Source organism: Clinocottus analis, unplaced genomic scaffold (assembly GCF_023055335.1).
Source record: "Clinocottus analis isolate CAN_PGR_092001 unplaced genomic scaffold, fCliAna1.0.p SCAF_2, whole genome shotgun sequence".
NCBI lineage: Eukaryota > Metazoa > Chordata > Actinopteri > Perciformes > Cottidae > Clinocottus > Clinocottus analis.
The window spans coordinates 18813220-18838719 of record NW_027175931.1 but is presented as its reverse complement, the minus strand read 5'-3'; the positions used below and the strand labels follow the sequence as shown (position 1 = coordinate 18838719).

Here is a 25500-nt window from a genome sequence, read left to right as displayed (position 1 = left end):
AACTCCTAAACCCAGCCAACATGTCCCCTGGGGAGGGGGCAGCGCCTGAAGACCTTGGGGTGGGTGCACCCATATCCCTGGCAGAGGTCACTAAGGTAGTTAAAGAGCTGTTTGGTGGCAAGGCTGTGATCCGCCCTGAGATGCTGAAAGCGCTGGACATTGCTGGGCTGTCTTGGCTGACACGCCTTTTCAGTGTCGCATGGGGCTCGGGAACAGTGCCCATGGACTGGCAGACCGGGGTGGTGGTTCCCATCTTCAAGAAGAGTGTGCTCAAACTATCGTGGTATCTGACACTTTTTACATTTTTTTAAAACATTTTTTCAGTAATTGTAGGCTCATGTGTGCATTCTATGAATACCATTTCTGTTTGTTTATTTCCAAGCAACTATACACTTCATGAGTCAATATATCATTAACCTCTGACATGTTTTGGCCCGCATGGTATGCTGTTGTTATACAAGCGTGACATTTTTGTGGATAAGAAAACAAACAGATGTTCAAGTTTCTCTGTCGATCCACATGTTGATTCTGATTTCAGCTGCAGTGACATACAGTACACAAGAAAAGCAAAGGAAAAGAGAGAAAGACAAGGAGAAAATCTCCCTCCCCCTCCTCCTTGTGAAAGGAGAGAGCATTAAGGAGAGAAGGGAGGAGGAATGAGGAAGAAGGGGGAGGGTAAACACACCCAGACAGAGCCATGTCTGACATCCACGCTCACTGAAAAAAAGAAAGGACTGCTACAAAGCCGTGCTAAAGAGAGAGGGGGGAAAGGAGGGATGGAGGCAGGGCAGAGGGAATAAATGCAAAAAGACCGGCAGAGAAAAAAAAGGGTGAAAAAGATGCACAAGAGCTGCATCAGTTCTCATCCGCGGGGAACAAAAAACATTGTGTTCGTGAATGGGAGATGGTGAGCTCAAGCACAAGGCGAGTGCAACGAGAAACCAGGCAGACTTTGGTTGCTTGTGTTGCTGAGCACCAATCCTCCCTCCCTCTGTCTCTCTCTGTCACTCTCTGCCAGATAGGACTGAGCCTCGGTTGAAGGCTTTTTGATTAGGATTGGGAGCTTCATGTTTTAGGAATATGCCGCCAGGGATGATTTGAACGTGCTGTTATTTCTGATTGAACACAGTGTGCGACGTGGAAACGCCTCCGGTCGCTGCTTTCAGGGCTGCTCCCTTCCTCGCCGTCTGTGGCATTGTTTTGGGCTACCATGGTCCTGGCTGAGCAGCAGAGCATCACCCAGATGCAAGGCTCCGGCTGTCTGAGGAGGATGAGCCTGTAAACACCAGCATGGGAGCCAAACAGATGAAATGGTAAGTTTTCTTGTGGTGGCTGTTTGTTTTAATTCATATTTTAACATTAAGTCAATTCAATACTGCTATTTGTATCTCCTGATTACATCACTAGCATATTTTATATATATATATATATATATATATATATATATATATATATATATATATATATATATATATGTATATATATATATATATATATATATATATATATATATATATATATATATGTAAAGAGAGGGAGAGAGAGAGAGAGGTCACTATACGTCATCTTTATCATCTAGATTGGCATGTTGGTCCACCTTTAGTGTATGTAATGCATTTCACGATAAGAGTATGACTTTGATGTTGCTCGCTGTGCAGGTTATTGTTCTTAGTGTTGACAGTGCAGTCGCTGTGGGTGTGTCGCTGTCTGCGAGAGCTGCTATTGCCTAGCAACCACTCTCTAACTTCCATTACCGGCTCTTCTATTGCATTCGGATCAAGATCATACATTTAAAATTATAATCTAACAAATACATTATGATATATATTTTTTACGATTTAAATGGGGCTCGATTTTGGACAGTGGACATATTTTTAAAAGCCGCCATCTTTGTCTGGGTCTGGTGTCTATCAGCTACTATAATGAACTAATTATATGAAAATTATAATGAACTAATCCTTTAAATGAACCTTGAACCTTGATCATTGATGTCAAAACTAAATTACAAGTAAAAGTCCTGCATTTAAAACCCTACTTAAGCCAAAGTATAGTAGTATTATCAGCAAAATGTACATTATGTATGACAAGTAAAAGTCCCCTGTCGATTTGATATTATTTGGTGTAAAAACTACAATATTTCCCTTTAAAGCACAGAGAAGCAGAAGTGTAATGCAGCATTAAATAGAAATAGAAACCAATAAAGTACATTAAACCTGCAATTAAACACACTAGTTTAGTAAATATACTTGTAACTTTCCATCACTGATGATCAAACGATGTTAATCTGTTCCACAGAAGCTCATTTTTTGCAAATCCCAGTGCTTAATCTTTGGTTTAACCCATATGTTCCTAATCTGTATGTTCTTTTGGTGCAACAGACAGCAGGGAGCGTCTAAAATGAAGCTGTTAGTTTATTGAACTGCTGCATGCTGAGACAATGATAAAGGGTATCTTGATAATGTCATTGTCTGCAATGACAAGATTACAAAGGCAGCTGCTTCGACCCCCTTCCCTGAAACTCTTATTATCAGTTCATGTTTATACGGAAGAAGAAGAAGAAGAAGAAGAAAAAGAAAAAGAAGAAGAAGAAGAAGGAGAAGAAGAAAAAGAAGGAGATGAAGAAGAAGAAGAAGAAGAAGAAGAAGAAGAAGAAGAAGAAGAAGAAGAAGAAGAAGAAGAAGAAGAAAAACCACTTAATGGAGGTTCAGACTCAAATATCTCAACACCTAATGGGCACGTTGTGATTAAATGGGGTACAGCCATGGTCCCCAGACGATGGATCAAAATAACGTTGTAGTTCCAGCACAAGGTTGACATTTGTGTGGGGTTTTTTGTAAAATGTCTCAACTACTATTGGATGGACTGTCATAAAATTAGAGACATTCATTTCCCCTCATGGTAAATTGAAATTATGTTTTTGGTGACTTTTTTTTTGAAAGAAATTATCCTTTATTGGGGAAACTATTCTCTGCATTTAACCCATCCTAGTATCGAAGGAGCAGTGAGCTGCCGTGAGGCGCCCGGGGAGCAACTGGGGGTTCAAACCGTACCTCGTGGTCTCAGACCGACCGCTCTCCCCACCAGCTACAGACTCTGAGTCTTGTTTCTGTATGTTTTGGGTAGCTGGGAGAAATAACTGTACAACAATTATTCCATAAAGAAGCGATGCAAACTCTACAGAGTAAGGGAAAATACAAGTGTTACGGTTTACTGTCTGTTGTGATACTTACTTGGCCTAATGCTATTAGATAAGCTGAAAATCTCATCCGCTACAATCTGATCTCCCGGCAAATGTATGGGAAAACATGTCTGACTGAGCAAATGTGATCCCTCAGGACATTCTTTGGTTTTTAAACACAGTTTTATCCCACAGTTAAATCCACAGTTATTTTTTTCCCCTCTCTGGTTTTTTTTTGGGCCTCAGGAGCCGGGTGGTGAATGGCGATGCTTCTCTATTCCTTCTCGTAGTTTAGATCCATTTCCGCAGAGGCAGGCTTGTTGTTGTTTTCTCATGCAGACACAGAGGGGGGGGAAAGAAGGAATCCCATGTGAAAGGATCATGCATAATGCCATAGGTCACAGGTCAAAGTAGTTGCATCTAATTTCGACAAACACTGCAGAGTGAAGATGACAGCCGGCCTCGCCCTCAGGCGGCTGGAGATGCGCTCAAGAAAACACAAGAAAGCACAGCCGCTCAGAAGTCATAGCGACATTATGTTTTTAAATGATTGCCAAAGGGAGACAAACTCTATGTGAAGACTATCCAGTGGGAGAAATGACAGAGTTGCATGTGTTTGTGCATCTGCCGTGTATCTTTTGAACAGGTCTCTATTCTGTTCTGTTGTGTGTTTTCATGAATTGTCTGCGATACACCGTTTATTACCGGCATTGCGTGCTTCAAAGCCCTTTGTCCTAAATTTAGATTTTGTATGCTCTTTGGGGAGTTATTCAATTGAATATCTTACATTTATGTTACTAGGTTTATTTATTGCCATTTGGCAAGGATGCAAGCACACACACGCACACACTCATTCCTGCTTGTGCCCACCATCTGTTTCAGCCTCAGCTCAGCCAGCCCTGCTCACTCCCCCAAAGAGGAGTATGTTATCACCCATTCCGCTGACACCCCTAAAGAAGAAACACTCCACGATCAGACCGAGGAGCAGGGGGATGACGAATCTGAGCTGACAGAGAAGAAATCTGTCACAGGTCGGTTGGCTGCACATCAACTCTTCTAGAGCAAGATGCGATGAATCCCTTCGAACGAAAAAGAAAAAGCTCCCGTGCTTCATCCGCTCTGCGCCTCTCTTCCTTTCAGAGGATGTGTCTCTGTGTGGATTGTGTCCCTCCCTCGGGCACAATGTGCAGGAGGAGGAGAAGTCCTGGGAGGAGCAGCTGGATGCCCACCAGGAGCAGCTGGAGAAGGAGATGCAGGAGGCCAGGAGGATGGTGTTCCGCCTTCAGGTGAGTCCCGGTCATGATGACACACTTAAGAAGCAAACTAGTGCATCTTCAATGTGAGCACATTGACAGAGACCACAGATGCACCAGAGCAAGGGGACAGCTCAAACATAGCACGCCGTCTCTTTTTGGTTGGGATTTAAATGAAATTCAATAAGGTTGATGTAATATAAATAGAATACAAATAAACTATACTAAAAATACATGAATATAACCTGATTGACCTGATTTTGTAGGGAAAAGACAAGTTACATCCGTGTTAAAGGTTCTACTTGGAGTACATCGAGGCTCTCGGTGATCTCCAGTTTTACTCACCTTTATTTGTTTATGCTCCTAGTATGGATTTATCCATTTTAATTTGACACTATTATTATCTCTATTATTCTACTATTATTATAATATTATTAACTGATGGTCTAATCGCTTTGATTCCTTGTTAAATCGATATTAATGTGCATGTGAATTACAAGTTTAAAGAAGTATATGGTGCTGCGTGTATTGTCCATGTGTTCACAATGCAGTATATCTAAATACACAATAACAGGTGATAATAAGTATAAGTATTTTGGCATTGCTTGCTAAACTAAGCACACACTGTGCAATGTTTACAAATAGACGTGGGAGGTGACTTTACTCAAATAACCTTTCCTGCCCACTACACACTACTGTTAGTCGTGTAAAATACACACCGAGTTAAGTCTTGTTGTTATCTTCCTAGTCCAAATTATTGAAACGCATGTGTGATTTTAGATATGTGAGCCTTCTGTTCCATACCTCTGAATCACCACTCGCATCCCAGATTTGTTCAGGAATACAAATTCAAGATACAAGATTCAAGAGGTTTTTACTGTCATATGCTAAGGTCACAGACAGTCGTTCTAGACAACAAAAAGCTTATTTTGCTCGGTTCTCCTGACACAGAATTACAATAAATTTAAGGTAAAAATAAATAAAAAATAAGGCGCAAAATATGGTATAATAGTATTGCTCATTTGATCTTCATACACTATGCATTGCTGCAACATTGCAATTTGTCGGAAAGTGCACGTGTTGATGGTATTTCGGACACTAATTCAAATGGATGAAGTGAAGCAAAAAAAGTAGCTTTTAGACTTTGTAGACTTTGTTACTATTCAACAATGACCGTCAAGGATTTATATTGACATATATAATAAAACAAAATAAACAGTAAGTAAACAGTGATGCTTGGTTCCAGGTAATTGATATTAATCTCCAAGTAAAAGCAAAACATTAAGAAGAAGAAAATAACAAAAGATGATGAGAAAGCTCTTCTTTAATGATGATTATTCCTTCTGATTATGAAGGTGCAGTGTGTGTTTGTGTCTGTGCACTGTATATGTGTGTTAGAGCAGGTGAGAAGCTGCATTATGTGTGTTCTCTTGCAGGCAATCATTACGATTTCAATTTAATACAGTTCAGACAAGTTTAATTTACTGGCTTTATTAGCTGAAATTGGAACCTTAGTGTGCAGCCAAGTATTCAAATCAAACGGCTGTATTTATGAATACAAATACTCAAATAAATCAAGCTTCTTCGCCATGTTTATTTCATTATGACTGCTTACAGGCCTCTACTAAGTATGTGTGTATTTTGTCCTCAGTCGTTGCTGCTCCATGGCTCCCTCCCCGAAGAGGACCAGGACGGGTCTGTGAGCTTCGGAGATAACCGGGCGAACGCTGAGCAGCAGCTGGTACGATGCCCTCTCTCCGCTAACTCCAGAAACCGACACTTGCTCGTTACTCTGTGTTAAGTGTCAGTGTCAGCCCTTCTGTTGTGACAATGTTTGCAGCCATCGCTCTTCTCCCTCGATCGAGAGAGAGAGAGAGAGAGCACAATTGAATCTCTGATCTGCAAGCCCGCTGTCCTTGCAGGCCCACCGGCCTTCTTATGCGCTCTGACATTTTTCTATTCAATAATTGCGCCGCTTATACCCCTCTCCCTTTGAAGGTCCTCTTCCGCAGTCGTCTGGACCAAAGCGTGGAGGAAGCCCTTGATCTCAAGGTACAGTTGGTTAAATGTAATTAGGTTTAATATAGATGAGCTGCCTCACAAGAAAATATTCCCCTCCTCTAATGCCTCTGTTCATTTATGTGGGCCGTAGAGGGAACTCCTGAGAAACAAACAGGAGGCACGCCACCTTCAGGCCATCAAGGTAAAAACGGATTCAATCTATTTCACTCTTACATTATCCCGAAATGATGTATATAGTGTATATATATATATATATATATATATATATATATATATATATATATATATATATATATATATATATATATATATACATATATATATATATATGGATGTAATGTATCAGTATGCAGGTCTTCTCTCGACATTTCTTTGATCTCCCCTCTATTTCTCATTAGGATGCTTTACAGCAGCGGCTGGCCGTGCAGGAGGACGCTGTGCTGCAGCTGAAGCAGGAGCTACTGAGGGGCAACATGGCCAAAGATCAGCTGGAAGGGGAAAATGTGAGTGATGATTTCCTTTTGACACGATAAAATATTTGATTTGCTTGACCTCTGGCTGCGGAGAGCAACATAACACTGAGCCAACATGTCTGTTTGCAGGTAGAGCTCAAACACAGGTTGAGTGAACGGAACAAATTACTGAATGAATATGAGGTAACGTCTTTTATCTGTGTACACGTCGGGTATTCTTTGGACAGATGCATGCATATGCAGACTTAATTCATCCATCTTTCTTGTGACCACAGCAGCAGCTCGGGAGAAAGGACAGAATACTGCAGCAACAGCAGCAAAAGCTCGATGATGCTCAACATAAAGCTCATGAGGTCAGCCTCGGACGGGTAGGGATCATGATACATTTCCACTGCTTCAAATATAGCATTTTTTTGGGATCAAAATTCTACATTTATTATTGAAATGATTTATTGACAGAACATTTTCAAAACCACAGATTACAAGGTTCACCACACAAAGAAAAAATCCAATATAAAGTTGAATCAGCATTGCAATAATTAGATCAGAATACACCGGGTAAAAACAAGTCCAGGAATATTAGATAAACCAGTAAAAAGTCAATGTAAAAACTCTAAAGAGATTTAATGGATAAGGCCGGCTGTATTCTGTAGTTTTGTTATTTTCTCATCAATTTCCCAAAGCAGCTAGAAACTGTCTCAAGCATATAATAACGTTGTAAACGTTATAGAATAACAGCAGCATCATCTGCCTTATTTACATATTTAAATGTCTTGTGGTCCATTTTGCAGTCATTCAGGAGTGAAAGCGGTGTTTACGGTAACTCAGTGACGTCAACACCTCCTGCAGTGTTCCAACACACCGCCCCAGTACGTGTGCGTTCATTTCACTCTTCAATCATTGCTATCATAAATTGCTGTTTATTGTGTCAATGTTGATGGATTGCTGTATGGAAATCAATTTATTGTCAGAAAAGGGGAAAAAATGTTTTACAGTTTTGCGTCAAAAATCAAAAATACTCATGGTAAGTCAAATTTATGAAAAATGATGATATACTATATTCGAATGATGATGTAATGTTAATTAGGGGACACCAAGTTGAAATAACTCAACCATTTAATATTACACTTTGTATTATAATTTTGAACCAGTGAATCATAATCTCATAATTTTGAGCCTCCATAAGTATTTCTATCAAACCTTTATCTTTTATGTATATTTTTCTTTTCTTGGGGAAAATGGGCTTCTTGACTTTTTGATATGAAAAAAGTACCATATTAATAGAAGCTGTTTGTTCCAGGGGGAAGAGCTGCAGCTGGTCAGGGAGGCCCTGCGCAGTTTGAGGGATAGCTTTTCTGGCCATGACCCCCAACATCACACCCTCGACACCTTGGAGCAGGGCGTGGCCAGTCTCATGGACCGATTACACACTTTGGACAGCCAACGCAGACAGGACAGAGGGGTACGGACACTCACACACACCATACAGTGTGACTCTTAAAAAGTAGCAACACATCTGTGACTTAATGAGTGAGTCAACAACCAATGCATATGCAGCTGTTTACCATGAGTAATTGGTTCTTCCTCTAGGAGGAATTTAAATCACCAGGACGCAGAGCCAACTCGACAGACCGTGAATCCTGGCCGCAGAGCTCAAGTGAGACAAACAAAACCCTTGTTGTTTGTTTAGGGTTTGTCATCCTCTGCAACATCTCTACTCTGGCTGTGAAATCAAATTGTGCCGTACTATTACACTGCTATGTATGGAGGCAGCAGCATTGGCTCTGAAGCTGGAGCCGGTTTACACTCGAGTTGTGAATAACTGTATATGTTGTTTTCTCTGATTTTTTCCAGAAATGGCGTACTCGCTCAGCAGCCCGGGACTGGACACCGCCATCTGCACTAAAGTGCTCTACTTCACTGATCGCTCGCTCACTCCGTTTCTGATTAACATCCCAAAAAGGTGGGGGAAAAAACAGACACTTTATACAAGTGTTATTGTTTGTTCCCTCACTGTAGCGTGCATTTATTTGAGGCAAATTGCTGTTTTGGTTGGAGCTGTGTGCAGACCACACATAGCTTGACACTGACATGGACTGAGCTTCATATAGAGTCAGTGTCTGCGCTAGTTCAATGTTTATTCTCGAAAAAGCTTAATGTGTCTGTGTGTGTGTGGGTGTATAATGACTGGTGGTGTGCTCTCACAGGCTGGGCGAGGTGACTCTGCGAGACTTCAAGGCCGCTGTGGACAGACAGGGCAGTTTCAGATACCACTTCAAGGCCCTCGACCCAGAGTTCGGCACAGTGAAAGAGGAGGTAGGTGTGGGAGTAAAATGATAGCCCCTACTTCTTTCAACTTCAGCAGGCGAATATAAAAAGGCATTTCTGGAGTAAGATATGCTAATAATAGCTGTGGCTGTGCTATACTTAAAAACACTGCAGTAGGACTGAGTAGTCATTTTCCCTTTGTGGACAGACCTTTGTACGTTTGCTGAGAGCGGTTCTTAGATATGTAAATTTTTGGTTGTTGGTTGTTCAGGTATTCCAGGACGGAGCAGTTGTGCCTGGCTGGGAAGGGAAGATTGTAGCGTGGGTGGAGGAGGACCACGGCGAGAGAAGGTAGAGCCCAAATACCACAGATCACCACTACAAACCTCAGTTGTTCGCACTGGACCAGGATTTCACTGAAAACACTTGTGATGCCAAACTCGAGAAAAGTATAATGCCACTAACCGGGACCAATATACAGCATTTTGTTTAAAAAAACAACATGTTTTAAAAGTGAATGTTTCATAAGAAGAATTGTACTTTGGGGTACTACTCTCTTTTTGGGGAATTGTTTTCAGCTCTAAATTAATTTGTTAAACTACCCATTAAGGTCCGTAACGTGGTTCTGGGAACTGGTTTATAATAATTAACATGTTTTAAGTTCTAAAAAGCTGTCATGGCTTCATGGTGTGCAAGCCTTGAAATAAAAGTGTTTAGTGACATTTGTCACACGTTCCAGTTTGCCAAATAGTGATGTTGTTCTGCATCAATTTTGATGTGTTAATAAACATGAATTATCGCATGGATCATTTTGTTGTCAATTATTCCCTGGGTGTACGGTAATGACACTGTACACCAGCTCCTAGCCATTACACACCTCCACTCATACACCCACACATGTATAAACAAAACCCAGATTGTTATTTATGTCAATTATTTTTTGGGGGTTAAGAATTACATTTGCTGTCGTAGATCAACCCACACAGCACAAAGCGACACAGTTGTTTCAGTAAAAACATTATTTTGGATTTGAGAGCGGATCAATTTAATGGTTGCTGACATTTTGAGGCAAAGCACCAGTCGCTCCGTGGTATAATGTATAAAGTCTTTTCACATTGCATAGCAGGATTTTGGTTTGTTTTGGTTACAAAATAATTTAGCCAGACAACTTCAGCCCATTCCCAGCACAACCGATTACCTCAGTGTTCATTTGTTTCTCCACATTGGCAAATAATTAGAAAACATCCACTCTCAAAGTCAGTCTTCGTGTTTTCTTGTTAAAAATTGCATGCGCCGTGTCTTCAATCACAGTTTTGGGGAATTCCAAAAGCAAATAGTAGACGTCCTCCACTTCCAGTAAGACGTCGTCCTGTAGAGAAAAATACGCTCAGCACACTGTTTTGAAAAGTAGAAAGAAGCTTATTGTGTATTTTTTTATGAAATCAAACTACGCAATAACACACATTGGATTCTAAAGTGGTTCATTACTACTGTTGAAGGGAGTGTGTAACCACTAACCTTGGAGACTCTCAGCTGGCACTCTGACATGGAGCAAACCTTTGGCAGATCCACTGTCAGCTCCATGCTGTGAGCAACTCCTCTTGCATCGGGCTTCACCTCAAGTTGGTACTCTGGCTTCTGAGGCTGCACAAATGTAGTCGAGATGACCTGGATCAAATCCTTCTTTTTGTGCTCTGCGGGTCTGGAGGTAATTTGGACTACCGAGTCCTCGTGTGGTTTCTCAGACCGTAGAGAAGAGATTTTCTGAAGAAGGGCAGCAGGGTTCTGACTAACTGTAAAAAGAGCACTATGGATTATAAGAATAAAACTGTGATAGAAGGTGAAAGATGATACACCTGCAGCTGCAAACGGAAATAGTTCCATCATAAAGGGCCTGCAGCGGCTTATTAAGGTGTCAGACGTATTGCTCTACCTGTGTCTGGTTGTCTGGAGGTGTTTGGCCACTGCCGAAACCCAAGCCGGCGGTGCACGTCATCCGGGCTGCTTTTTGGGCTCGAGCTCACGACAGTGTACTGCTGAGATAAACTCATCCCATACTGCTGCTGGGCAAAGCTCAAGGCCAGCAGATGCACCTCTGTTTTGTCTTTCTTACTGTCCTGTAGCACTGCAGGGTTTATTGCCACATCCAACACAGAGTACCAACCTGTGGAAAAAAAACCACAGTAATTTGTTTCTTCTTCTGATGTAACAGCGTGCGGTGCAGCATAGCTTTGTCATTTACCTTGACCTTCATGTGTGTCTGTTTCCAGTTTCCCTGCACACAGTGGTAAAGGCCTGCTGGGATCTTGAGGTGCGGGCACACGTTTCCAGCTGCATATGTTGACGTACAGTGACCTTTTCTTGGGCTCCTGTTGAGGACACAGATGGGCCGTCTGTCAAAACACACCGAATCTCTGAACTATAAACCAAACAGGTGTAACAGCTTTTGGATTAAGGGGTAGTTAGTGTTGTTTTTAGATCAAATGTACTACTGGTTTAAGCTTCTGATTAGTGAATATTTGTTTTGTTTTCTCGCTCTTTTGTGACATTCGTTGTTTTACTGTTGGTTGGACAAAATAAGACATCTTAACATGTTTTAGAAACATGTGCTTTTTTAAAAATGTGGTCCAAATAAATAACTGTATTGCTGAATAAAAAAAACAACATAAAGCTTTAATGAGTTGACTATAGCAGTTAAGTTACATCAACCTGGACAATTGTATACATACAGCACCAAATCATCTTTCATAATAGAGAAAGTCTAACTAGATCACACTATAATAGTATTTACAAATACTTCCTTTTTAACAGGCAGGAACCTCCAGCACAGCACAGAAAAAAAGTGAAGTAAATTGTTTGTGCTGTGAGAAGTCTTTTGTAGAGGCTTTTATAGCCAGAGTAAAGTTGACTATGGCCATTTCTCTTAAAGCTATTTATAACTTACCAGTATCTCAGTGCACAAGCAGGAGTCGAGCTCAGGCGGTGCATTGAACTCAGCTCCTTCCTTCATCTGCTTCTCGATGAACTGGCGGTAGGCCGCGGGGTCATCCTGGGAAAGATCGTCCAGGATGGACCACAACTGGCTCACTTTCTGAAAAGCCTCTGCGCTGCCAGCGGAGGACATGTCACCGTGACGCTGTCTGTGCAGTTCACACGCTAGTTGGAGCGACGTGGAGGTAGAAACCAGCTGTTCTCGGTGTTACAAACGGTTTTATTACGAGCTAACGCTAACTAGCGGGGAGCCTAGCTAGGCGAGCTTGGCTGATGTTTGCCAGTTGCTATGGAAACGTGACACCTGGCAGAAGCGGAACAGCGGTTCAAGAAAAACACGGGACACAGTTTTACAAGAGCCATAATTTATATTAAATACATGAAAAAGATAACGTAAAAATGCATTTTTGATGTCTTCAGCCTGTCTTTGTGTGTACATTATTTAACGGACATGTAAAAATAAAAGATATCAACTATGATTTCAAACAGTAATATCGTCCTGCTGTGCTTCTTGGCCCTCAGTAATTCTGCAAAGACAAACAGCCATCATTAGCAAGCAGTGGAAAATCTATATTCACAACCTATTGTTGGCTACAGTTTCCAAATCCTTCCTGTTGCTGATCATAGTCATTGTAATAATGGCTGTATATGAAATGTACAAGACTGTCTGATATTTCTGCAGTGAAGTGGGACATGTTGTTAACTTTTACTCATACATCATCATCCAAAAATGTGTGCATCAAAATGACCCCCATCAATGTTGGATTTTTTATTTTTATTTTTGATGCATCGTTAAGTCAGTTGTACAAAGTTCTGTTTACCTCAATCATGTCATAGATCCAGCCCAAAAATTCGGCCACCTTGGTGTAAACTCCTGGATGGTTGGGCTCAGCACAGCCCGTCCCCCAGCTGACGACCCCAACCAGCCTCCATACGTTTTCATCCTGGCAGACCAGAGGACCCCCACTGTCCCCCTGGAGAGTGAGGCACAGACACCGTTCACTGCTGACACTCACCCAGGCTTCATTATGCCAGTGTTTCACCGTAAACAAATCACGTCAAAGAGAATCAGCGCCCTGCAAGGATAGTTTTTTTTAAAAGTATATATCTGACCTGGCATGCATCCACTTTCCCTTCTGTGTATCCTGCACAAAGCATCCGTGGCGTGATCTCTCCATTGTACATGCAGGAGCTGTTACACTTCTTTGTGCTTATTATGGGAACTGGCGCTTCTTTTAGAGTGTCAGGTGAGTGAACTAAGCAAGAAGACATGTGATTAATGCTGCTCTTTCAAAACACTCTGTCGTCATGTGTGAATTAGACTTACAGTGGATGCTAATTTATTTAAGAGCAGTGCGGGCTGTCTTACCCCCATCAGGCTGTGTGTATCCCCATCCAGAGATCCAGCACTGTGTACCTCCTGGAAGATCATAGTCGTACTGAGGCAAGCAGACGGGCCTAATTGTGTCTAGTCAAAGGGAACATTTGAATAATAGTTTAACAGGTTGGATACACGATTGTATGACTTGACTTTTCCTTCAGATAATTTCTAAAGTTATAACAACGTGTATGCATATTACATATATCCCTCTGTTATGGTTTTGTCTGGTAATGAGCTCCCTCAAGTTAACCTTGTGCTCTGAAAATTTATGGATTCACAAGTCGTTGTTGTTTCATGTCATGTAAGTTGAATTATGGTCCAATATGTAATAATGCATGTGATGTGACACCTCTTTAGGGAAGTATCTTGTGTGCTGTAGTTAAGTGTTTTAAATGAAAGATATTTGCAAAGATTGCTTATTCTTTATAAAGGAGAAGGGTACCACGAGCGGTTTGGAGGTTTGTTTTCTGAAACGTGTCAGCGTAATGAAATAAAATGGTAAATGGAGGCCATAGTATTCTCATTTTGTTGTGTTTTTAGGGAGCTGCTATCTCTTTTGTGTGCAGAGCTTGTAATGAGCCTCCCATACTGACCTGAGAAATTCAGCGGGGTCCGCAGTTTCATCAGGGCTATATCACTGTCGTGGCTCCGGTGGTTATAGTTCTTATTGTAAATGATCTTTTCCACAGCGTATCCTATGTGCTGAGCCATTTTAGCCGAGTTGCGGGTGACAATACCGGCGTAGACCACCCAGCTGGATACCTGAGGAAGCCTGTAGCTGACATTTGAGCAAAGAGAAGAAGAGGCAGAAACTGATAAGGGAATTGTTACGTGTTTGGTGCAGCTATTAAGGACTAATTATTCTCCTTCCAGTGTGTAGCCCCAGACCTTTTAGTGCTGCTAAGGTCAGCTGTCTTACTTGTGCACACAATGGGCAGCTGTGACTACCCATTGACTGGTGATGATGGAGCCCCCGCAGGTGTGACGATTGCTGTAGTAGAGGCTGACCTGCCAGGGCCACCTGCCCAGCGTGGCTTCGACTCCCCCGATGATCCTGGGCAGCTTTGCTCGAGTCCCACACTCTAAACAGAGATCCATTCATTCAAAGGGAATTGGATCGGTCAGAAAATGTGCTGTGGCAAGTGACATCATTCTCTCTGTCTACTGCCGTTATGAAGCATTTTTTTTTTTTGTGAAGTATTTTGAGGGAGTGACAGGGCATGGTGTTAAATGCAAAGTCAAACAAAAAGTTTAATTTGCTCACCAAAACATTGCAAAGCGATAACCTTCCCTGTGATACAGTTTCCTCTGAATGGAAAGAAATTGTGTGATTAATAAAGCAAAATGAACAATTTTCATTGCATCATTAGAGTATGATGTCAGACAAAGTGCCTTACCTGACTTGCCACATGTTTTCCAGATTGCTCTTGTGTTCTGAGGTAATTTGTATGTAGCCATCTGTATAGTTTGGCTCGATATCCGTTAGATTCACTCCTTTATGCTCGGTCAACCTAGTGAGAGAAAATGTCCAAAAAGGGGCACAAGAGTGAGTGTTAAAGATAATTCAGACTCATAACGTGTGGAGCAGGATTGCAAATAAGGTATTAGCAGATCATAAATAAACTGAGCGTTCAACCTTGGTAAGGCTGAGTGCGCTCTCCAGTCTCAATCAGCGTTAAGGGGCTGAGATTATGTGTGATCCTGTCAGGAATGCAAACCTCAGAGAACCCAGCTGTCTGCAGACCAGCGTTCCCAGTGACGAGTTCCACCCCTCGTAGCACACCGGCAGCCAGGTGGGCAGCGTCCCCAGCTGAATCTCCAGAAGGGAGTTCTCTGGGCTGATTCTGTAAAACACTGAACCTGATTGATTGAAAATCCCTCCGGAGACGAGCTCTCAGTCAACAGTAATGAACGAGCATCTTCTACGAGCGGGACATGATGAGGAAAAAAACACAAACGTCTATGCTAATGTCGTCAATAGAAACAGATCATTATATTGTGATGTTTTCATGTCAGTCAATGGGCATCTCTCAAGAGTGAACAAAAGGCAACAAGACACACAGCTGCTGAATAGTAATTTCTGTTCAACAACAACAAAAAAATCCCTTCAAAGGTGAACCATGACCCCGTGTGATGAATCGCATAATAATGTACAACACACACACACACACGCACACGTGCAATGTTAATTCATAAATCAGTGAAGCAAATGCCTGCCTTCGAAACCAACAAAGAGATGAGGAAACACAGACCTTTCCTGGGGTCAGAGATAGAGATATCTTCTGTCACATTGCAGAAAGCCGTCTCCTTTGTGTCCCCAAGTCCCACTGGGCTTTGGGAGTAGGAAGGCCTCAGCAGAAGTTTCACTATATGTAAATAAAGATGTAGTTAATCAGTCTTTTAAATAGCCAGGGAGATAAGCAGCAACAATGTCTTCCTTTTTCTTAAATGTTACCAGATTACCTAAATTAATACCCTGAACACAAGACACAAGACAAGCCCTGTCTGGCAGAGCAATACAACTGCAGTCTGGAGAAAAGGATGCATGAAATATTTTCATATCCAGGACTTCTGGTGATTAGAGAAACAGCTCGCTAACGAATACTCTGCACGATCTTGTTGTGTTTTTGCCTGTTGCAGAAGCTTCTCAAAAAGAAAAATGTGCTACGTCGTTATCAATTTTCAAAAGCTGATATTATATTGCCCTCAAAAGTTCAGTATCCGCCGGGCTCTGCTGTCACCTGAAACAGTACAGAAGGCTGAGTCGCTGTAACAAGACATCTTTCACATTGGTCCTGGATACAGTTCAACTAATTGACTGATTCTGTCTCAACACAATGACTCACCTAGAAACCAGACACCTACAGCTAAGCCTCCCAGTAGTCCAACTGCACACACCGCTGCCAGCAGCCTCACCAGCCTGTGAGCTGAAGCAAAATTAAGAATGAAGTTAATGCCTCTGGATCCCAGATCGCTGAGAAGAATAATTAAATGTCAACTGTCACACACACACACACACACACACACACACACACACACACACACACACACACACACACACACACACACACACACAGCACGTTGACACGCAGCACCAGGACAAGGGCAGCTATATGGAATACGTGCACAATGCTAAAAAGTTGAAAAGCAAATCCACACAATGACATTTTAAAAAAATACAAAAAACTTATCATTTTACTGAACTGAAGATGGTTTCATCTTAATTAGACTTGACCTTTATATTTAGGGTAGGAGTTTTTTTTTAACAGCTTTCGGGTTTGCTCTATTTAAACTTAATCAATTTCCTTAATACACACTGCAGTTATTTGTATTATATTGTGTGTGTGTGTGTGTGTGTGTGTATATATATATATATATATATATATATATATATATATATATATATATATATATATATATATATATATATATATATATATATACATACATACATACATATTAATTATTTTATTTTGTATATATCTATCATCTCTGTTCGTATACTTTATTTTATCTTGTGTGCTTCGTTTATTTAATTTATTCCATTTGTTGTTCGTAAAGTGTTGGGTGCTACTACGACAACAAATTTCCCCTTGGGGATTAATAAAGTACATATCTATCTATCTATCTATCTATCTATCTATCTATCTATCTATCTATCTATCTATCTATCTATCTATCTATCTATCTATCTATCTATCTATCTATCTGTCTGTCTATCTTTTTTGCACCGGTGACTCCCATCGGGTGTTGCTCCACAGAAGCTCACCGTGACTCGTGGAGTGAATCCCTTTCAACCGTCCCCATACTCCCTGGGTCCCTGCAGCTCCCGCTGTTTTCTCTGAATGCTCAGGATGGCTGACAGCCGCCGGGTTCTCGATCACTGACAATGTGTCTTCATCAAGACTCTATAAGAAGTACAGTAAGCACGTCAGACTTCATTTGCAGCTTGTTCCTATTTGTTAGAACGTTGTCCCGTTTGCCTACTTGTGACAAAAACTACCTGCTGACCATCTGCTCCCAAACAGCAGTGCACCTGTCAGATTTAATGAGTAACACTGTATATAACACTGGAATATTAACCACCACTGACCAGTCAGATGTATGGAGTCAGAGCAGTAGATGTGCACAGATGTGTGTCTGTGTGTGTGTGTGTGTGTGTGTGTACATCTCTTCAGTGTGCAAGGTGTGTGTTTTTATTGGGCTTACTCTTCAAAGAGAAGCTGTTCCTTTAAGCAACCTATTGGGAAAGTATTATAGTCATTATAATAAAGTGCCTCAAAGATGTGAGATGCAGACTGGCTATTATACAATTACAGTTGAAAATCCATCAAATTAAATGGCAAAGCATCTGCTCTTTTGTATTACTATGACACTTGAGGGTAGCTAAACATGTAATTAAAATCATTAGTTTTAGTTGCATATAGTGTAAGAGCACTTAAGAAATCCACAACAGCTGTGCAGCATAGGTAGTTTGATGCACATCAATTATATTAAACAAAATAAGTAAATGTGACAGTTCTGAAGTAACGGCTGCATGTGTAACAGCAGCCGCTCCTGTAACGTGTTGCAGGTAACAAAGTGAGAGGTGTTGTTGTCGGGATTGCATTAAACAGATGGAGCGAGGCGTAGCGGTTCTTTGCTCTTTCTTACCATGTTTTCCTTGGCTACAGTCCTGAGGAAAAAGCCGCGGTGTCCGTGCTCATCTGTAGGCCTGTGCTGGAGGCAGAGAGGTCCGTCCTGCTCGCAGTTGATGCACCATTTGCCATTTAACAGAATGCAACTCTGGATTTTCCCTTCACAAAGAGACAATGAGGTCAGCAGCGGTGCAGAGAATGAGGCTGTTGTTTGTCCGGGGGGGTCACGGGGCCTGTTGAAGCAAGCTGAACCAGGTCTTTGTCGGGGGTGGAGGGGGGGGGAGCATCTCCAGAGATACCTCCAAGCTGACTATTGATAGGACACCGGGTGTTGCTAGGTAACACTTTTTACCTGTGCCAAAAGATTGTCCATCCTCATCTGAGGCATGCTATTAACCTGACAGTTTGTAGATTTTGAGAAAAGGTCATTATTGCAGATTGTTGAAAAGCCTCATATCACGTCAATCCCCGTCACTTGGAATCCAGAGCTGTAGTCTCTCAACACTCAAGAACCAAATGAAGACTGTTCTGTCCGCCTGACGACAGATGAGGCTTTCTCCTCTCCGCTCAGCCTTTTAGCCATCTCGCACTCGGGCTGTATCCATAATCTCTTTCTCTATTACAAAACAACATCTTTTGTTTTAAGTACAGTGAAAGAAAAGTAGCCTGAAGTGGCTCTAAAAAAAGAATCATTAACTCTAAGAATAAAAAGAATCAATGACTGAGATGTGGGATAATTGTTGGAGAGAGATCAACGCCTGTCTCCACATCACCTCTCAGACAAAACATAGTTGTTTTTATGGAATAGTAATAATCATTCTGATCGTTGGAGGTACATGAATATATGGCACAAAGGTTGTATTTGTGTCTTGGGATTAGTCAGCGTCCAGGTGAAGGGAACAACTGCCAGGAAGAACATTCCTCCTCGTCTGACTGTCGAGGTAGAATCCAAGAAATGGCTCAGATCGATTTGTCTCATCTAACAGAAGCCATGCGGATTGATTTGCAAATTAAAAACGGAGTAATGAGCCCCGCAGATTGCATGTGATGAAGCAACAGCCAAAATACATTTCACGAGGGCTGTGAGGTTAATAATGTTTGAAAATTATTATCATTGTGCCTAATTGTTCCTGTGAAGAGGCAAACAGAAGAGAAAAGGAGAACACAGCTGCTGTTTGGCCATTTACAAAGACATTTGATGTCTCCCTCTTCTGGTGGAGCTGTTCTCAGACAAGTCAACAGAGATTTACATGTATTAGTTAGAGGACATTTTACTGGGAATAAATACATTTTTATTTGGAAAGAAGCATGTACCTGATCAGATCTTCCTTTTTTGATATGTATCCCTCATGTATCCTTATTGTGTGGTGTAATATGTTGAAGACAAACTCCTGTTTGGTGAATAGTACTTGAAATATGGTGTATGATATACATTAGGTATTTTAAAATCATGAGTTATTAAGCTACACTTAGTTAAAACTGTCCAATGCAACAGTCCTGTAATGAAGCCGTCCTTAAGGCCATAATGTTATGTTTTTTGTTGAAACTTTTGAGTTCATGGTGCCGTTGAATTGTTTTGAGTTATCGAACAAAACTATTAGTTGATTCATCAAACACCAAACTAGATCAAAAGGCAACATTTTTGATAACTGAGTTGTCATTTTAATGCATTCATAGAGCAAACTACAGCCCACGAATGATTATGAAGGTGAATCAACACCTCTTTTAAAACCCTACACTGGAAAGGAGTGAAGCAAACACACTTCACTTGATGTACTAAGAAACAACCTCAACTATATCTTGGCAAAGAAAACTATTACCTCACTGTCTATCTTTTCTTGTCTCGACACAAAACCAGACACTGACACAAAAGATACAGCACAAGTCATTATTTTAATGTTAACATTATGATAGAAAATGTACGATAACAATAACAGCCTGTCGAGGAGCGCCAGCGTGGCTGTAATACATTCATGTATTCATGTACCTCCACTGTGGAGAAGCTGTTTGGAGTTGGATACCTCTCTGCTCAGAGGGTGAATCACTCTCTCTGTTAGGTGGAGAGAGATTTCATCAGCTTCTCTCTTATCTTAGCCATTAGTGTATTTGGCTCTAAATGTCCGAACCTTGACCATCGGATCTCTCTCTCTGTACCTGCTTGGAAATCCCGCAGCAGGCTGTAACTGAGCAGAAAAGAGGGAAGCTTCTTTTTAAGTTACCTTTTTTTGTTGCCATTGTCCAGCCCACCAAGGCCTTTATAAGTGACTCATTGATGTGTGGGCTATCAAGAGAGTAGTGCCATTAATGCTGTTGGCCATGACCTCTCAGCGGAGGCTGCCATTAAGGGTTGGACCGCCCACAGTCGCACGAGTTTAACCTTAACACCGCCCATGTTCCAAATGTGTGTGTCTGAATGTATTTCACTCAATTTGTTGCTGTTTTAAATGAATGCTTCCTCATTTCGGGGAGGACATTTCACTTTCTTGCTGGGGGATTTACTATATATTGTATTGGTCCGTAATTATGAAGCTACAGACAGTCTGCAGTTTGGCTAAGAGTGTTAGCTCACCTGCCTCTGTCTACACCGAACACAATCTACTCGCCAGCATCTACAAAGCTTATCTGGTTTATTTAGTCTGTACATACATGACAAATACGTATGAGGTCTAATAGAGGATGTAGGTGTGTTGTCAAAGGCCCGGCTGGCTGTTTTCCTTCAGGTAGAGCTCATATTTAATGCACAGATTATCTTCAAGAACGTATTTTGCTTTAACCCTATTACATATATAAAAGGGTAATGTTAACAAAAGGTTCGCCCAACATCAAATTATTTTTTAGTGTTTTTAATTTATTTTTTTTAAACGTTCACTAGCTACGTTCATTAGCTAGTGGCTGCTCCTCTTTGCTGCCAACTATCACCAAATGTAATACTGGCGAAAACTTAAAAAACGTTATCAATCTCAGGCAAATGGAGTGAGATGGAGCATCTTTTCTTTTAGATCTCTGAGAGATTATTCAAGAGTTGATGACGAGAAGTTGATTTACCCCAAAAGAAATTGGTCCCTGAGTTACACTCATCTCTTTCCCAACGTCAGTCTTTGGGGAGGGAAGGTGTGTGTGTGTGTGTGTGTGTGGGAGGAGGGGGGGGGGTATTCTGGGGCTCCACGGCCTCCCATCACTGACACAGAAATCTTAATTCCACCATTTGGCCACTATGTAAAATTGGCTTCACAGCTCGCCGCTCCATCCTGCGGGCTTGGGTCAGATTTAATCCTCCGTCCTTGGACACGTCTAAACCATACAGCTCTGGGTGGAATTATTATTTTGAGCTCAGAGTTCAATTCTTGTATTATGTGAGTATACCTTATCTCAAATGTGTACGGTCATAAATTACTGAAAAGACGTTTAACTTTGGCGGAGGGTGTTGGCTCTGCATGTGCTCAGTGTCACGACACAATCATTTGTTCAAGAAAGGAGGCCAACTCTAAGCTGCCCAGGTCACGATGCAGCAGAGGAGGGTGAGGAATAGGCCTACCTATTTTATAACACACACACACACACACACACATACACACACACACACAGTGCCAGACTCTGTCCTCTGTGCTTCAATAATGCTTGATAGTGCTTGAGCACTGCTTGCTGGATGTTAGCGGTGGTCACACACTGCACTCTTGTGGTAGACGAAGGACTTTTCCCTTTAAGATGTGCTGAGAGGAATCATGACGCGAGGTCACAGTAAACAATACGAGGTTGATTTATCTTTCTGTAAATATTCAGCAAATCCATGTTCATGGCAACTAATTGTATGACGATTAGTTGTTGACTCAGATTTCTTTCCTTCTTCAATTGGTTGAAGGTCACCGTTAGAGGTCACGGATAACTGAAATGCCTGAGAAAAATACCCATTGATAGAGAACTTGTGTAGCACAGTTTGTTGCTTCTATAATGGTTGACATTGTTGGTGTGCAACATTGTAATAACACAAAGATACAATTCCGACAGGTCTAAACATGACAGCGTATGGCCTCATCATAGCAGCTAAATGGTATGCGGTTGTGTCCATATTGAAAGTGGCAGCATGAATAAATAGCTGTCATGTATGCGTTTGTGTCTTGTCTTGTAGAGGCTAATGGTGGCGAGGGTGGTACGAGCAGAGCGCCTCCGCACCAGATGGTGGGTGATGTGGTTTGGTTTAGCTGCCCACCACGCTCACTCTAATTAAACAGAGGAGATAACATGAGCTCTGGCTCCCACTCAATCTGCTCCTCCACTGTGAGCGTGGCCTTGCACTGGAGGCGGGGTGAAGGCTGAAGGTGGAGGGGTTACACAGGCAAAAGGGCGTATTTGCTGCAAAGGCTAAATTAATTTGTCCCGTGATGAAATTAACTCTGATGGAAGGTTAAAGAGAATGCTTCGGTCCAGACGGGTGGATCACCTAGAGATATTGGAGGGCTTTTCTAACACCTTTTTCAGCTGCTGTTGACTCTTGAAATGCCATTGAGCACTACACTTACTAATTAATATGTCATATAATATCTCAATTAAATCAATAAATGAATGAAATAGGTCACCTGTAAGATGTTATATGGTGGAAATTTATTTTGTAATACTTTTTTTTTTACGAAAAGCAAAACAATAGTTGTTTTTTTTATCAAAAGAAAAAACAGGGCAGTCTCTTTTGAAATTGTAGTTTGAATGAATGTATTTGTTACATTTTCCATTTGTCGTATTTGTTGTGTTGCCAAACCTTTGCTTAGATGATGCCGTGTCTGAGAAGAACTCTCATCGGTAGCTTAGCTACTTAGCTTTGAACTCTGAAGATGCTTGAAGTGAATCGATCCTGTCAACAAGAAGAGTTTGAGTTTGGCTTCATCCCCACAACCCATTACAAAAGATTTAACTTGCGACACCAACACTTAGGTCTGTTGTTTGTGAGTTCTGTAAGCGAAGAGTATTTTCTTTTCTTCACTGCCATGTTACACAGCTGATTGAAGTCGTACACTGTCGTTGAAAAGAAGCTCAAATTATTCCTGCGGGTGGCAAAATGTGGCACATTGGAAAGAACACAGCACTAGAAAACAAGAGTGTGATTTTTATAGAGAGAAATGGTAAACACTGCCGCCTGGAGATTGTCTGACTGGGTTGAAGTTATATCTAGAAAATAAATTACGCAATAAAACATTCAGGGTACTCGGAGGATGCTTTATGAGAAGATGTGGACAATAGAACAAGAAACCAAAGGAACCCATAACATTAGCATAATAAGCAGAATATAAAAACCCAACATAAAAAAACGTACAGTGAATGCTACCGGTACTTGGATCTAATAAGAGGTCTCGCTTTCCCTGTAATGTGCAGGAAGCAGTGGTGAGACCTGGTGCACTGAATCTTAGCACCTTTCACATCCGGGGATGAAACACAGGCCAGCTGTGGCAGAGTGCCATCAGAGGTCATCACGGGGCCTGCAGGGACTCCAGCTGTTTTCAAGTTTCCCAGCTGACACATAAACCTTCACAGTCTCAAGCTGAGTGTGTATGTCAGAGGCAAATAAACCCTTAAGAGGGATCAGCAACATTGTCTTTATCCAAATGATGGGCACGGCCAAAGCCGCGGTGTCAACGTGCAATGTTCAGGGATTAGGACCCGAGGGTTACGTGGAGGGTTACGTGTAGGGGTACGTGTCGGGGTACGTGGCTGTTGCTATTGTATGTGTGGAAAAACTGAAGCTCAATTGATTTGTAACATTGAAAATACGAAAAGGATATACCCAAATGTAGAATCTACTGTCCCACCAGAACACCACATGTTGGGATTGCTGGTGCATGAGTCATAATCATTAACCGAGAAAGCCTGAACAACTTCTTAAAAGTAATGGATAAATGGTTGTAATGCAAAGTTAAAACTCATAATAATGCATAAACAACTGAAATGGTGAGCTTAAAGTCATGGAAAAATCGCAAAATTGAAGGCTAAAGAGAATAGAAAAAAAAATCAGGGTTTCTGCAGGCTCTTAAAAAGTAGCAGCAATTAAGGCCTTTTTAAAGTCTTAATCAAAGAGGCAATCTCCGGGGCTGAGGACTGAAGCAGAAGTGGAAGTGTTGCAGTTCTTTGAATGACCACTTGAGGCTGTCTCCAGAAGCCAAACGTCCAGCAGAAATGATGTATGCAGCTGTTTCCAACCTGGCAAAAAAACACTTGTGGTCTCTATAAAACATGTTGGGGGTGATTTTTTTTTTCTTTTTTTTTTTTCGATAACTCCCCCATTTGAATGATGTTCAGTAGCAGGTAGCTATAGCTGCTATCTGTCTCCTCTGTGTCACCGGGTCTCACGTCAGAGCCACTGACGATCACCACTCGGCTCATTTTTGTCAAAAAATGCCAAGATGGCAATGCCCAGATCCTCCCAGCTTCACTCTGGCTCTTAAGAAACGAACAGGTGACATCAGGGAGACTACATCCACGTTGTACACAGTTTATGTCTTAAACACCATTTTCAGAGGTATTTTGTATCTTGTTTTTGTATATTTGTCCAAAGACATTCACTTAATAACTGTTTTGGAGCTTAGTGGGTTTCAGTGTAGTTCGTTAGTGGCAGACTGCTATTTAATAATGTTACGCAAAGGTCCCTTTACGCTGAGGCGTTAACTACCCAGCTAATGGGGAAATGCATGTTTTTAATGACAACACAATAACATTAAAAAACAAAAAGTGACAAAAGTCCTAACAATATTAATTATATACTATGCAGTCCACATGTCAGTAGTATGTCATCAAATATTCTAGTATACTATGATATTCACTAACTATAGCATGTAAATATCATAGTATACTAGAATATGCCAGTAAATGTCGTAAAAAATAGTGATACCTCAAAAAAAGTCACAGTATAGTACTTTGTTAAAAATCTATAAAAAATGTATAATATAATCTGACATAAAAGCGTCATATCGATGGAAGATTTGACCAGTTCGACCTCTCAGTGATGACGAGGTGCTAAAATATATCTTTAAACAGGAAATTCATTTTGATCATATTAAGACTAATTGATGTAAATGTGAACTGCTAAAAGTAATAAAGCATTCCTATCTAATCTATTTCAGTTCAATTGTATGAAAAAAATTATCATAACATGATCCACTTTTAAATAATACATTTTCCTGAATAACCAGTTCAAGCCGTTGAAAACTGTGGAACCAATTTTGTCTCCAGATCTCCTTTACCCTGTGTTTAAATGTATATCTGCAAAAAAATATATACTTTAAAAAGATATTTTGATCGTAACTATGAATATCCA

General features: G+C 41.1%; 3 protein-coding genes across 10 annotated transcripts; 1 reads left to right on the top strand and 2 right to left on the bottom strand.

Moving 5' to 3' along the window:
* The first annotated feature begins 680 nt into the window (after window positions 1-680).
* Window positions 681-10001, top strand: dixdc1a (DIX domain containing 1a). Of its 7 annotated transcripts, XM_068584610.1 has the most exons (16): window positions 681-924; window positions 1130-1313; window positions 4061-4209; window positions 4319-4464; window positions 6083-6172; window positions 6430-6483; window positions 6584-6634; window positions 6852-6956; window positions 7056-7109; window positions 7202-7294; window positions 7718-7801; window positions 8227-8388; window positions 8517-8583; window positions 8781-8889; window positions 9134-9242; window positions 9466-10001. In XM_068584610.1, exons 2-16 carry the CDS (start codon window positions 1291-1293, stop codon window positions 9547-9549), a joined length of 1380 nt encoding a protein of 459 aa, XP_068440711.1. In that variant the 5' UTR covers window positions 681-924; window positions 1130-1290; the 3' UTR covers window positions 9550-10001. The 7 variants fall into 7 exon arrangements, with proteins under 7 accessions (XP_068440711.1, XP_068440715.1, XP_068440712.1 ...); XM_068584614.1 differs by having other exon boundaries at window positions 681-1313; window positions 7205-7279; XM_068584611.1 differs by having other exon boundaries at window positions 681-1313; window positions 7205-7294.
* A 211-nt stretch (window positions 10002-10212) lies between these two features.
* pih1d2 (PIH1 domain containing 2) lies at window positions 10213-12461 on the bottom strand. 2 transcript variants are annotated; one of them, XM_068584616.1, is made up of 5 exons: window positions 12139-12461; window positions 11437-11563; window positions 11128-11358; window positions 10713-10987; window positions 10213-10563 (listed from the first exon to the last, which is right to left on the bottom strand). In XM_068584616.1, the coding sequence occupies exons 1-5, from the start codon at window positions 12316-12318 to the stop codon at window positions 10429-10431; spliced, it is 948 nt and encodes a 315-aa protein (XP_068440717.1). In that variant the 5' UTR covers window positions 12319-12461; the 3' UTR covers window positions 10213-10428. The 2 variants fall into 2 exon arrangements, with proteins under 2 accessions (XP_068440717.1, XP_068440718.1); XM_068584617.1 differs by having other exon boundaries at window positions 11443-11563.
* Window positions 12462-12941: 480 nt separating this feature from the next.
* On the bottom strand, window positions 12942-18313 carry tmprss5 (transmembrane serine protease 5). Its single transcript, XM_068584618.1, has 12 exons — window positions 18220-18313; window positions 17336-17474; window positions 16413-16493; window positions 15819-15932; window positions 15285-15420; window positions 14964-15077; window positions 14831-14874; window positions 14486-14648; window positions 14160-14344; window positions 13555-13653; window positions 13299-13441; window positions 12942-13159 (listed from the first exon to the last, which is right to left on the bottom strand). The coding sequence occupies exons 1-12, from the start codon at window positions 18220-18222 to the stop codon at window positions 12983-12985; spliced, it is 1398 nt and encodes a 465-aa protein (XP_068440719.1). The 5' UTR covers window positions 18223-18313; the 3' UTR covers window positions 12942-12982.
* Window positions 18314-25500: the final 7187 nt, after the last annotated feature.